This window comes from Dama dama, chromosome 8 (assembly GCF_033118175.1).
Source record: "Dama dama isolate Ldn47 chromosome 8, ASM3311817v1, whole genome shotgun sequence".
Taxonomy (NCBI): domain Eukaryota; kingdom Metazoa; phylum Chordata; class Mammalia; order Artiodactyla; family Cervidae; genus Dama; species Dama dama.
The window spans coordinates 19,554,877-19,569,719 of NC_083688.1; the positions used below are offsets into that span (position 1 = coordinate 19,554,877).

The window sequence follows — 14,843 nt, forward strand, 5'->3', positions numbered from 1 at the left end:
GAAATTTCTAAGTCTAAAATATGGGCTGGGGGCAAGTGTTGTGGGAGAGTGAATAATCACACAACCTCTCAATAAAGGTTAATTTCTTAAAATAATTATTTACTTAGGCAAATGAAGTAATAACACTTCACTAGTATCACACCAAACACCCAGCTATTGACAGATTGGTTGCCTATTACCATCTCTCTCACACACACACGTACACACACACCCTTCTACCCTCCACCTTGCAAAGATACCCCTCTGAATGGGAAACGGATTGGGTGAACGTTCTTTTCTTGGTCAAGGGAGTTGACAGTAAGAACATCCTTCCATGCATGAATCTCATTGCCTTCATGGTCCTCCTCCCTGGATGGTTTGGAGACTTGAGCTACAAAAAAGCAACTGTGTAGTTTTAGAAAATTATCTTTTCCTCCTACCTCCTTTGGTTCTCAGCTAAGTCTCTCCAACAAAAGACAGATTAACAAGAGAAAAGCGTGCAAATTTATTTGCCATAAGTTTTATGTGACACCAGAGCCTTCATAAGGAAATGAAGACCCAGAGAAACAGTTAAACCTGTGCGCCTTTATCTTAGGTTTGATGAAGAGGGGAGAGTCATGAAAAAATGTGATAAGACAGAAAGGGTATGAGCTAAGAGTAGTAAACCGAGGGGAACTTCGCAAGGCCTGGTCATTCACATTCCTCTCTGTGTCTCTTGGAGGTAAGGAGTCTCTTTTCCCTTGAGTGGAGGGAGGGCATCTCTCAATGAGTGTCTTAGGACCTGCTCCAGGGGAAAGTCAGTCTTTCCTGCATGTGCCGTGAATCCAATTTCTATTAAAAAATATTTAGTATGTCAAGATGCCACATTTGGGGGTAGAATGTCCTGAATCCTATCACCACCAAGTTTGGAAAGTATACATGAAAAAGAAAAGGGGAAGACCAGCAGTGCAGAGTGGCCCCTTGATGTCAGGAAAACCACAGCTGCTGGCTGCTCTGCCCTCCCTGTCCTCACTGGGAAATGCAAAGTGATCCTTTCTATCCGTCCTGGCAGGAAGCCATTGCACTCAGCTAACTAGGACCAGCCAGATGGATCCTGATTATACTGTCCATTAGGTTATTTAGCTCGGGTAACTGGTGTTTTCGTCTACCCTAAATTAAATAAAAATTAGAATCATGAAAATGGCTTTTTAGCTGTAACCTCCAAGGGCTTAGTAAAGGAAAGGTCACTGTAAACAGAGAGATTATCTCACAGAAAGTAGAGCAGCGATGCTGTTATTTTAAGTGCATGAAACAAGGATGTGTTCAAATTTGGGGCTGCCTCACATACACAAAAACTGAAAATTTTCAGATGTGTTTAAAGCATATAATATTTGCAAAAAGTCCAGACAGTTCAGATGAGTGTTTTCACCTCATACCCATTCATTCAAACCTGTGATGTATGCAGTTGCTCAGCCTCAGGCTTTTCACTACTTCATACGCTATTTTGGGGTCAACTCAAAGTATAGCTGAAGTTGAAAGCCAGACTTTCAATATCAAACAAAATAACAGTATATATGGATTTTCAATAAGTTTGGCTCCTGATCATTAGGACAATATTTTCTTATCTTTCTGTTCTCAGAAACGGCCTCATTGCAATTATTTAGGGGAATAGGATTGAGGGATTGAACTTGAAGAAGGATAAGAGAACTTACACAAATTTCAACAAGTGCTTTTTTAAAAGCCATTTTAAAAAAATATTAAAAGAAGAAAGGCTTACTTCCATTAAGGCAATGATAGACTAGATATCAGGAAAATCCTTACAAAACACCTAAAACTTGTGGATATAATTTTAACTTTTTAAAATAAAAATCTGAATTGGTGATGAGTAAGAAAAGTTCTCAGAGGCCAAAGCAAGACAGGAAACCAGATAAGGAAGCACTAAGTCTGTCATGTGCTCAAGGCATCTGCTGATTCAGTGACATGGAGTTTGTGTTTCAGTAGCATCCCCAAAAGGTTGCACCTTCAATAAGTGGTAAAATAGAATAAAACGGAGTTGGGGGGAACCTAACAAAAAAGATTAACTTGGATAGAATTGGAGGAATTTACTCTAGGAATTTGTCTTCATAATCAAGCACTCCTAATTCTGGAGCCCAATTCTTACAAGCTATTTTTTTTTTTTTTAAAGCTGAGAATCCAGTGTAAATTTGTGCTCAGTGGCAATGGCCCTATATACATATATGTATTAAAAGCAAATACTCTCTGGAAGTGTCCGTCAAAATAAGAATTAAAAAATTGCCTCAGATAAGATTCCACCAGATAGAGTTTATGACAAAAAATCCAAAATCACATAAGGATATAAAATATCATAAGCAAGTCAACTGAAATAATAAACAGCATAATCAGACCAACAAAGATTTTAGAGTAATCATCAGCATTAAAATATAAAATGATATATAGTATGCTTTTACACAGAAGGAAATAATAGCAAAAGAGAAATACAATTCATAAAAAATGATCATGAAACAAAGGGGCGAAATAGAATTAATCAGAATTTAAAACTTAATAAACATGTTAAGAGCAGTGTAGACATATATAAAAGGAAATTATAGAACTGGAAAAATATCACTTAGAATGTTGCACTTTTTTATGAGAGATAAAAAAGGAAGAATTAACACACAGAGAGATTAAAGTGAGAATGTTTAACAAATCTCTCTTTGGAGTTCCTAATAGAGGTGATAGAGTGAGGAAGATTTTAAAATTACTGAAGAATTTTTCAGACGTGATCAATGTTATGTATTCTCACACCTTTGATTACTTCTGAAAGGAATCAGAAGTAGTTACTTTGGGGAAGCCCCCAAAATCACAAAAAAAAAAAGACCAAAAAATAAGTGAAAACAGATGCATATCTAAGCACACTGGTAAAACTGCAGAAAACCAAGGAAAAGACAAGCAGAGAAATGAGAACTTCCACTACAAAAAATGTCAATTAGATTGACAGTTGATTTCTCAGTGGCACATAATGGAAGCCAGAAAAACAATGGCTTCGAAGTGTTAGAAAAATAATTGCCAGCCTTCAATTATATGCAAGGAGAAACTAAATTTTAAAAATGAGGGGGGAAATGAAGACATATTCAGACAAACAGAAATGGAGTGACTGTACTATCATCAACAGATCTTTCCTTGAAAGCAACTTCTAAAGGATGCCCTTGAGGAAGAAGGCAAATCATCCCAAAAGGAAGGGAATCCCAAAAGAAGGAATGCAAAAAAGGAGGTTAACAAAACACTGACTCTGTGTTTTCAAAAGATGACTAAATAGTGAACAACAATATATTAGTCAAAGGATGTTCAAAATTAAAGATTTTTGTATTGTTCTGAAGGAGGGCAAAAATTACACTGACTAGACACTGCTAGGACTGCATGCCAAGCAGGGAGTTGGGAAGAAGTCTATGGGGCAGGGAGGCATATGTTTATCAGCATCATGGTTTGAAATTGCTGATTCATGGCAATAATAAAATGTAGACAGAGTTTTAATCAGTTTTATTATTGCTTTTAAATTCTCTGCAGACAATTCTCCCCCTTACTACCTGTACCCAGGGCAGACAGCTCCCACGACCACCATTCTTATACATCCCTACTTCATTTATTCAAGAATTAATATGTCCAGTGTAACTACCAAAAACTTAGAGATAAATTACATAATTTATAAACAGAAGGGAGGAATAAAACATATGGGAAATGTTAACACTAAAGAACTCAAGAAAGGAATGGGAAAATTAAGGAGCATGAAAAAATAGGAAACGAGTAGTAAGAAATAAATGCAAATAATAAATGTGCTTCTAGATTGAACTACTAATTAAAACTACTAATAAAACAGAGGAAATAGAAGAGTCATTAAATGACATCCAAGGATATCACTCAAAAACACCAGAATCTGGGAAAGTATGGCTTTTTTCAACAAATGGAATTTGAAGGGAAAAGAAAAAGAGGCTGATAGTATCTTAGGAGATCTACCAACCAGTGGCTGTGTATGAATCTTGTTTGAATCCTGTTTCATACCAAGAAACTAAAGTATGAGGTAATCAGGACATTCTGAACACTGACTAGAGATATTAAAGAATTATTCACATTTTTAGGTGTGATAGTAGTTGGTGGTTAGGCTTTGCGTGTGTGCTAAGTTGCGTCAATCGTGTCCGACTCTTCGCAACCCCACGGACTGTAGCCCACCAGGTTCCCCTGTCCATGGGATTCACAGGCAAGAATACTGGAGTGGGTTGCCATGTCCTCCTCCAGGGGATCCTCCTGACCCAGGGATCGAACCCACATTTCATGTCTCCTGCATGGCAGCGGGTTCTTTACCACTAGCACCACCTGGGAAGCCGGTGGTTATGCCTTAGTAAGTCTTTATTTTTAAAGAAATAAACTTGTAATCATGAGCTATTAGACCAGCCAATATTCAACAGAGGTGGTTTCACGAGTCAACCTGAGGCAGGAATCATGAGCACCATCTTAGAGGCTTCCACGATAAAGAGCTTTTGAAACTTGTTTGCAGGGAGGTGTTTTTGGTATTATTTTCGTCTATTTCTCTTCTTGCCTCAATGCCCCACTCTCTTTGCGTCTTCCTGTCTAGAAGTTTTGTATTAATAGTTAACTTTCCTGCCCCATCCCATAGTAGTTATGGGATAGCATAGGTGATTCTTGAGCAAGATTGTTGTTCAGTTGCTTTGTCGTGTCCGACTCTTTTTGACCTCATGGACCGCAGCATGCCAGGCTTCCCTGTCCATCACTAACTCCTGGAGCTTGCTCAAACTTATGTCCATAGAGTCAGTGATGCCCTCCAACCATCTCATCCTCTGCCGTCCCCTTCTCCTCCAACCTTCAATCTTTCCCAGCATCAGGGTCTTTTCCATTGAGTCAGTTCTTTGCATCAGGTGGCCAAAGTATTGGAGTTTCAGCTTCAGCATCAGTCCTTCCAATGAATATTCAGGACTGATTTCCTTTAGGATGGACTGGTTGGATCTCCTTGCAGTCCAAGAGTCTTTTCCAACACCACAGTTCAAAAGCATCAAAACCAGTGTCTCTGGTGAACAGCAGTTTAGAAGCCATAGCCCCAGGCAACAAAGAGCAGTAGATTATTTTTTAAGATCCAAGAGGACCCACCCTGGCACCTAACCTCAAAAGTGAGCCTGACTCTGGTCCCCCATATCAAGTGAGATATATTGGCTATACTACCACATCCCCACTCTCCATTTAGCCCACTGACAGGCCCAGAACCCAACACATGCAACCTTGTATTCTGCATTTCCATTCTGAGTCTCCTCCACAGAGATATTTGTCTTGATTTTGAGCCCAGCTTTACTGTTAACTCGGAGAAGGCAATGGCACCCCACTCCAGTACTCTTGCCTGGAAAATCCCATGGATGGAGGAGCCTGGTAGGCTGCAGTCCATGGGGTCGCAAAGAGTCGGGACATGACTGAGTGACTTCACTTTCACTTTTCACTTTTATGCATTGGAGAAGGAAATGGCAACCCACTCCAGTGTTCTTGCTTGGAGAATCCCAGGGATGGAGTCGCACAGAGTCAGACAGAAGTGACTTAGCAGTTACTGTTAACTTGTTTTATTTTTCTGTTGTCCACACTGGATTTTTTCCACTTTTTTGAACATAGAGGTTGCATCAAAGTGAAAAGACTGAACTATTGTGATCCAGATCTCCTCAGCCTCCCATCTCTACTGCTAATGAAACAGCAAAATCTCAACAACTGGAAAAAGTTGTAGAAAATAATCAGACATGATCAGGTGCATTCAGGTTGATATGACTGTAGACCACAGATAATAATCAGAAAAAGAAAAGGAAAAGCAGCTAAAAGGAGAAGGGAGAGAAAGAAGGGAATAGGAAAGGGAAGGGGGAAAAAAAGCAGTTACCCTGTTGCTTTTAATGAAATTTAACCAGTGGAAGAAAAGTCTTCCTCCTGGAAAAATGCATTGAAAGCTTCCTTTCCCCTTAATATCCTTTCATCCTTCCTTTCCTTCATTTATTACTTTTGCTAAAGATAATTGAGAAGATAGAGGCATTGGGAGAGTTTGTGGCAATTTAATGTGTTTTATTTTTAAATATTTCAGTGTGTTTTTATTGAATGTTGCAGTGTACTGAAAAAAATTGAAAAAAGAAAACATCACACACAAAGAACAGGAAGAAGCAAAGAAAAAGATTGAATATATCAGTAACAGAAACCCATCACAAGCTCAGATAGTCTTATTCCCACCACTGAATTCTGTATTTGGGTCCTGAAGAGAGTGGCCATGCTTGGCTTGCAGAGCAGCTGCTGATGGGCCATGTCAGTTTGCATCAATAAAACGGAGGAGTCGACACATTAGGGTGTAAGGGAGGGAGGGGTCACGGAGGCAAAGTGATGTTTCACTGGGAAGAGAGGTTGGTCCCCCTAGACCTGGCAGAACTTCTTATATGACCTTTGCTTGCGATGCTGCCACTGCGAGGGAGCTAAAGGCTTTGTTCAAAGACAAATTCTCTCCGAAGTTTCAGAACAGACAAACCAGGAATCAGTGTGATCAAAACACAATGAAGACAAAAGACTGCTTTCTTATGGGTATCTAGTTTTTATTTTATTAGGAAATTTGGACAACATTATGGGATAACTAAGAACACGAAAGGGAAAAAAGAAAACCATGCCTGCAGGCAGGGAAAAGTAGATCAAGGAAGGAGCTGCATGGTGCTATTCAGCTGGATGTATTCACATCCACCAAACCAAACATTAGGAATCAAGATTTCGTTCGGCTGAGTTTACTGATGTGCACAATCACTCAGGTACTGGGCTGCACACAGAATTTTTCCATTAGATGTTTCCTTTTTAGTTGGGAAACTTTCCAGATGAAGGGATTTGTGGTACCAAAGAAAGCCAGGAAGAGGGTCCAGGACCATAAAGTAGAGGAAAAACGGGTGAGAAGGCGGGAAATCTTACCAACAGGATGGGTACCAGCAGCACCCGAAGAGCAGCCCATCTAGTGGCAGCACTGCTTCTGGCAGCAGCACTGCTTCTGGCAGCAGCCCTTCTGCTGGCAACAGCCCTTCCCACCGCCGCAGCCACACGAGTTGCAGCTGCAGGTGCGGCGGTGGCAGCAGACCACGGGGACGCTGCAGCAGCCCCCGCAGCAGCCGTAGCAGCAGGGGCAGCAGCTGGTGCAGCAGCCCACCCGGTAGCATCTGCAGCTGTTGCAGCCGCAGCCCCCGCCGCAGCCCCCGCCGCAGCCCCCGCCGCAGCCCCCGCCGCAGCCGCCGCCGCAACTTCCACAACCACAGCAGCCCATGGTGTCGGTAGAGAGGACTCTGAGTAGAGAGGAGAGGTGAGCAGGGAGACTCAGGAGGTGAAGAGGGTCTGATGCCGCCTTCTGCTGGGGGAGACCCTTATATACCATCTTGGGAGACGGGAGAGGGAGTGACCCGGGACTCATGACCAGTGGTCACTTCCTCCTTGCTGCCATTGCAGCTTCCAAATAGGGTTGTCTAGGCTTCTTCCTTGTTCACATTCTTATGGACTACATTTAACCCAAGAACATTTGCTAATTTTAGCTTTCCTCTTTACAATCATTTTAGAAACAAGCCAAGAGGTGCTAACCTGGTGGAGGGGATCTTTGTAGAAGCACAGTTGAGTCTAAGATTCTGAGTTAAGAAGGTCCTGGATTGCTATGAGTTCCCATTCTGTTTTCTCCTTAATGGTTTTCTCTCCAAATAGTTAGTGGAAATCACCCTGCTTTCACAGAAATTTTGAGAGGCAGGCAAGTCAACGTGAATGCCCACACTGAACAAGCAATTCTCTTTCAAAGTTTTCCCCTTTGTTAGTATTGTGTCCTTTCCGCCTCATTACATTGGCCCTTTTAGTTCTTATGAAGCTACATGTTCACAGCTCTATTTCCAAAAATTGTTTTTGAATGAAATTAACTTCTTTCCTTTTTGTAACCTCAAAAGATGTCTACTAGAAGCCTTGATCCACGCTCTCCTCTCTCACTCTACACTATCTCCCTGAATGCTCATGTCCACACCTGTGGTTTCCATTTCCCCATGTATATGCCTGGATTTGTTCCTCGGATGCGCACATCCAGCTTGGAATCTTCTTCAGATTCCACACTTAGCCAACCTGCAGTCCACCTTCTCCCTGCAGGCATCTCAGAGGCACCTCCAGTGTCACTTGTCCCAGACTCAAGTCATAATCTTCCCTGACTCCCCCTCCCCCCAAAATGTAAGTCAGCTACTTACACAGGGGTGCTTCTCTCAGACATCAACTGATGTCATATCATCAAAGACAAAATCAGTCCCTTATCCAAAGCTACACGTGCCAAGAACTACACTATTAGTATGCAGACTCTTCAGAGGATCTGTTGGGCTGGCCAAAGACTTCGTTTGGGTTTTTTCATGTGAGGTTAAACCTGAACAAACATTATGGCCAATCTAATATTTCTGTTTTTAAAAGAATCATTACAGCCTGGCTGTGAGAAGACAAATCACAATGATACACGTCAAATGAAGAGGTGAAGAATGAAAACTTCTAGCCTCAGCAGTTCCCACTGGTCACAAAGCCTGATCACAACATCTGGCCTTGTTTGGAATTTGTGGCCATTTTCACATCCCCAGCTTCTAATGTCACTATATTGCAAACTCTTTGAGGTCAGGGATTGTACCTTAAGCTTCACTGTCCCAACCCCCTTGGAAGCTCACAGATCACCTGGCCTGGGGGCTGTTCAGTGGCAGGTGCGGGCTGCAGATGACCCCGCCCAGCGCTCACACTCAGTGATGTTCCCCTGGTATTGCGGGATGATGGAGAAGTCTGCCCATTCCTGTGGACACCAGTTTTCAGCATGCTTCCCTGGAACATTGAGGCCTTTTCAAATTGCATTGGAATATAGTTTTATGAAGAAAAAAAAACAACATTGAAAATTGGGTAAAGACAAAGATATCTAAAAGGGAAGTAAATAAGAGATGATGCAGTCTTCCATGTAAATCCAGACAAATAGCAACAAGGAAGTGGTCATGTGTCTTCCCTCTCCTGTCCCCAGGGCTGGTATATAAGGGTCCCCTCCAGATGAAGGGGACATTCAACCTCCCTCACCTCCTGAGTCTCGCTCCTCACCTCTCCTGAGTCCTCTCTACCGACACCATGGGCTGCTGTGGTTGTGGAAGCTGCGGCGGGGGCTGCGGCGGGGGCTGCGGCGGGGGCTGCGGCGGCGGCTGCGGCGGCGGCTGCGGTGGCGGCTGCGGCGGCGGCTGCAACAGCTGCAGATGCTACCGGGTGGGCTGCTGCACCAGCTGCTGCCCCTGCTGCTACGGCTGCTGCGGGGGCTGCTGCAGCGTCCCCGTGGTCTGCTGCCACCGCCGCACCTGCAGCTGCAACTCGTGTGGGAAGGGCTGCTGCCAGCAGAAGGGCTGCTGCCAGCAGAAGTGCTGCTGCCACAAGCAGTGCTGCCACTAGGCTGCCAGGCTGGCTTCTGGGAAGCTGCTGCAGGGAGCCATGTTCTAGGTAAGACTCCTCCCTCCCTTCTGTCTGCTCCTCTTTGACTTGTAAGTCACAAGCATGGCTGGATCCTTATCATCAGTCCATGGAAATCTCACATTTCTGGAGTTTCTGTTTTCCTGCCTGCATTTAATAAACACCAACCAAAGTAATAAATGTGTAGTCTTCTCTGTTTTGTGGGGGGGTGGTGGGTGGGTGTGTGCATTCAGTCGCTCGGTCGTGTCTGACTCCTTGTGATCCCATGGGCTGTAGCCTGACATGCTCCTCTGTCCATGGGATTTGACAGGCAAAAATACTGGAGTGGGTTGCCATATCTTACTCCAGGGGATCTTCCCAACTCAGGGATCAAACCTGGGCCTCCGGCTTTGGCAAACAGATTTTTTACCACTGTGCCACCTGAGAAGCCCCCTTCTCTGTCAATTACTGTTCAAATCATGTTCTCAATAAAATTGAGTCAAGATGGTTGATGTTCCACATTCTCAAAATGCCTCTAACTTTGTGTTTGTTTGTGTCCTGTTTTCACCATTGCATTGGCATCCCTGTATACACAAAGCAACTGTTGTCTTAACAAATTGCATTAGTGTTAGTTGTGGCTTCCCTGGTGGCTCAGAGGGTAAAGATTCTGCCTGCAATACAGGAGACCTGGATTTGCATTAAAACAAGATCCATCTCTTTTCTCTTTCCAGTCTCTCAACAGTCTATCAAGAGAAATGTGTTTTGATCTCAATAGACAAGGCAGATGTTACATAAGTAAAGACAGTAATGAATCAAAAACTAAATAGATTTTTTGTCATAGATGTAGTTAGTGAATGAATAATCCTTGTGGGTTTATAAAGAAGCAAGGGATTAGGGGCACATCCTCAGTGTTAGCACTTCAATGTAGTAAGCTAGACTCTCCCCAAATCTCTCCCTGGATAGGGTCTTAGTAGCAGAAGTCTTAGTGCATCAGTAAATATTTGTACAGATCCTGCATGGTCATGGGGTCACTTAGGAGCATGGTCACCTTTAGGCTCACGTTTATGATGATCACTCTTCGTCTCCTCATAGAGTTTCCTTCTCCTGCATTTTGATCATAATTGTCATGCCTCATTACTGAGAAGAAAATGGCCACGCACTCCAGTATTCTTACCTGGAAAATCCCATGGACAGAGGAGCCTGGTGCCTACACTCACTCCATGGGGTCTCAAGGAGTTGGACACGACTTAGTAACTAGACAACAACAACAGCAACAACTTCAAAAAGCAACATAAATGGAGGCATTGGGTCCCGCACATTCCTTTGCCACTAGCTCTACAGTTCATGTGTGCTTTCCAACGAGGCATCCCCCTCACTGAGCATCCATATCATCCAGCTCAGACCTCCCAGAGCCAGACCACAAAGTTCAGCTCTAGCCAAGACCAGCACCATGGATGTCTGAGACCAGCCTCTGCAAACGACAAGATCAGCCCTCTGTTATAACATGAGACTGTGAGCATCGGTATCCAAACAATCAAAAAGGGCAACTTTCATGCACCCCTTTCCCTGAAGAGTCCATATACATGATAAAATGTGTCCCCAAACACCCCTTCCGTCACTTTCCCATATCTCTCCTTGGCCCTTTTCTGCACACTCCAGCTGTTTAATCCATCACGGTCGGTTCGGGGTTCCCAGCTGAGTCGGACAGGAGAGTCAAGCCTGAGGGAAGCCAAGCCCCTAGGAAACGTCTCCCAGAAGGACATTCTGGCACCAACCCACAGGCTCACTTGGGGCATCTTCTTGTCCCTCTACACAGAGCCTGGCACAAGGCAGATATTTAAACGGGTTGAACTAACCAAATGGGACGAAATAATCAAAGGAGACATGAGTGAAGTAACCATGTCAGGTAAGACTTCCAAAGGAGGTCTTTCTTCTCGACTCCTTGGAATTCAGAAGACAGCATGTGATGAGGGGGTGTGTCTCCCCAAATTCTAAGTTGACGAGGTAGGTTTTGGCAGCCATCTGACTCTGTTTTCATGTTTTTTCCCCACCTCCAAGAGTTCTGAGTCTCTAGTACTCTCTGGTTACCCAACCTCCCCTTAGTTAATCTCAGCCACAAGGATTCATCCCAGGGACCCCTGCCCTCTGACTCATCCTTCCAGTCCCATACTTCACCCTTAGAACTGCGATCGTCACATGGCTATTCCCAGCTGGGAGGGAGTGGTCAAGAGAGAAGCCCCATCCATCTTTCTTACCCAACTTTTCTTCACTGGGGATCCTTGAGGCAGTTCTCCCACAAAGAAAGGCTGAGCAGACGAATTCTGGAGATAGAGCCACTCCTCCTATGGAAGATAGAACCCTTTTTAGGCTGTTAGTCCCTTGTCCCTCTCATTAGACATGTGCATTTGCTTTCAGTCACTGTCAATAAAAGACGTGAGGCTGTCAGGATGAAGGAGGTGTCATATTCACCATTGACACTGATTTGTGAGAAAGGGACCCAAGTAACCAGTCAACCACTGACATTACTGAATGTTTATTTGCCAGGCATGGAGCTGGGTCTTACAGGGGGATACCAAGAAGACACCATTCTTTCAGGTAGATAGGTGACAGTTTGATAAAGAAAAGAAGATATGTGTAAATCCATTAAGGCTACAGAAAAACAAAAAGCAAAGCAAATATAGGTCACTAGCAAAATCACATGAATGAAGGACATGTGATATGACATTTCTAGGTTGTGTTGCTCTTTTCTTATGAGTTGAACTGTGTCCCCCACTCCTGCTCAAATCAATATGTTGAAGGTGAAGCCCTAACCCCAGTGCTTTGGAACCTGACTATATGTAGAGATAAAATATTTAAGGACATAATTAAGTTAAAAGAAGATCATTAAAGTGGGTCCTAAACACACATGGCCGGTGCCCTTCTAAGAAGAGGAAGTAAGGACACAGACATGCCCAGAAGGAAGACCATGTGAGGACATGCAAGATGACAGCCATCTGCAACCAAGCAGAGAGGCTGCAGAAGAAACTTAACCACTGAAATCTGGATCTTCCAGCTGAGGAACTTGAACTTGATCTTGGACTTGCAGCCTCCATAATTGTGAGAAAACAAACTCCTGTTTAAGCCACCCAGTTTGTCCTACTTTGTTATGGCAGCCCTTGCAAAAATATACACTCTCTCGGTAATGCGTGATGAGTATCAACCACATGTGTTTCTGTGGGTGTTGAGCTGTAGGCCTAAAGAGATGCTGTGACTTAGGTGAACCTGTGTAATGAATCATTCTTGATGTTTAAATGAAAGAAACATGCTGCTGTTGTATTCACGATGTGGTCCAGGTATGCAGCCTGGTTCCTGGCTTTCCTTGACATGCTCTGCTCTCTCCCTCCTTCTGAACATGGTCCACACTAATTCCCATCACATGAAACTACCATGAAATTCACAAGGAAGTCAGACAGACTCTGTGCACGGACAGGGTGGGGAGAGGGTGTGATGGAGGTTGGAGAGTGTAGGAGGAGCACTCTGAGTTCACAGTCTGCCGCCGCCGCCACCAAGTCGGTTCAGTCGTGTCCGACTCTGTGCGACCCCACAGACGGCAGCCCACCAGGCTCTGCCGTCCCTGGGATTCTCCAGGCAAGAACACTGGAGTGGGCTGCCATTTCCTTCTCCACCATACCTCAATTGGTGAACAGTTTGCTTTCTGTAATCCTACTGAGAATTTGGATCTTCACTAGGTTATCTGAATAATTGGCATAAACAGTCTGTGTGCTTTACTGTGGGAAACAGATAAGCAGGGCCTACAGGAATTTGCAAATTAAGTGGGAATAATATCAGATTGAAAAATGAAAAGATTTGCTGAGCTCAACTGAGCTACAGAAAATATTTTCTTTCTTACATTGTGACCCATCACTTTCTTCTCGGTACTTAGTCCATCTGAGAAACTCATGCCTGTCACAAAGGAATGAGGAAACTTCTGCAAAAACAATGATTCTGACCACCCCATCTTGGGACAACAGCCTCTGCCACTCTCTGGCTCTTGTACAAACTGGACCACATGTGACGGAGAAAACATACACTGAAAAGGTCACATGGAACAAGAAGCCACACGGGTCAGTGCAATGAACCTGTTCTGTGTGTTTGTAAGAATGGTCTTCCTACCTCTGATGGAAACACCTAGAAGGCCAGGCATCACACTTAGCCTTGGATTATAATTATTTGTGTGCACATCCATCCCCCGCAAACATTCCAAGGCAGAGTCTGCTCCATCTTTGAACTGGCATCATCTTTTTAGACCTACTTTTATACCTAGGAGCCTTTCAGTGAATGTTTGTCAACAGAAAGCAAACTCTTGTGAAATATTCAAATCCTAAATTTTATCATGGTTTGAATCATAAAATATCACTTGTATTTCACCTTGCATCTTCAAAGTGAATGATGGTTATCGAGGATTAACTAAGGTCTAGTTTCCTCTAGGAATGAGAGAGGTAGATCTTACCCATATAATGATTTTCCAACAGGAAAGGACTTCCAACAGTCTGGCAAAGGGACACAGGTGAGATGACTGCTCAAAGTCCCGATAGGCTTAAGAGTCTAAGAAACAGAAATAAATACACAAAAGCATACATTAAAGCTTAAGCTATTAAGATCTGATATAAATTAGAAAGAAACCCTATCTTAACAATAAACCCCTAGTGAGGGTAAATTATTCTGTTGGTCAAAAAGTTTGTTCGGGTTTTTCGTATGATCTTCCTTTTTGGGCAACCCAATAACACAAACAGAAAAGCAAGCAGCAGTTACTTGAAAAGAACCAGTGGGGCCTAAGGCTGGTGCAAGTGATCTAACATAACATAAATACCACATCCACTAGTGCCAACTCATTTAGCACAACCTGATGGTATTGATTTTTGTAGTTGTTTTGTTTGTTTTAGTCACTAAGTCACGACCCACTCCTTGCAACTCCATGGACGATAGCACTGCCAGGCTTCTCTGTCCATGGGATTTCCCAGGCAAGAATACTGGAATGGGTTGCCATTTCCTTGTCCAGGGGATTTATTCCCAACCCAGGGATCAAACCTGTGTCTCCTGCATTGGCAGCCATATTCTTTACCACTGAGCCACCAGGGGAAGCTAAACAAATAATAGGAAAATTCTAAATGTGCACTGCTACCTGAATTTATATGGGGAAAAAAATGAAAGGGCCTACACTGCAGAGGTGGAACTCTGCCCTCCAAGCAAAGAGTAAACGGCCCCAGTGGATGGAAATCTTAAGGCAATGTGGTCATCCATATTTTGGTAGTAGATGTATTTATGAAAACTTTGTTTAAACTGGTTCTTTGTGAATAATACAGGGCTTTTAATAAATTAGAAAAAACATCCATCTGTAAATAAAACTGTTACCTCAAAACTGAATTCAAATT

At 43.3% G+C, this 14,843-nt stretch overlaps 2 protein-coding genes across 2 annotated transcripts; one reads left to right on the top strand and one right to left on the bottom strand.

The window, feature by feature from the left end:
* Window positions 1–6,565: 6,565 nt before the first annotated feature.
* LOC133060407 (small cysteine and glycine repeat-containing protein 9-like) lies at window positions 6,566–7,279 on the bottom strand. The gene has a single exon (XM_061147890.1). The coding sequence runs from the start codon at window positions 7,277–7,279 to the stop codon at window positions 6,974–6,976; it is 306 nt and encodes a 101-aa protein (XP_061003873.1). The 3' UTR covers window positions 6,566–6,973.
* Window positions 7,280–9,123: 1,844 nt separating this feature from the next.
* Window positions 9,124–9,435, top strand: LOC133060498 (small cysteine and glycine repeat-containing protein 8-like). Its single transcript, XM_061147971.1, has one exon. It carries the CDS (start codon window positions 9,124–9,126, stop codon window positions 9,433–9,435), a length of 312 nt encoding a protein of 103 aa, XP_061003954.1.
* The last annotated feature ends 5,408 nt before the right edge of the window (window positions 9,436–14,843 follow it).

Excerpts from the sequence above, each read along its gene's own strand:
- LOC133060407 (XM_061147890.1), bottom strand. The coding sequence starts at position 7,279 with ATGGGCTGCTGTGGTTGTGGAAGTTGCGGCGGCGGCTGCGGCGGGGGC.
- LOC133060498 (XM_061147971.1), top strand. The coding sequence starts at position 9,124 with ATGGGCTGCTGTGGTTGTGGAAGCTGCGGCGGGGGCTGCGGCGGGGGC.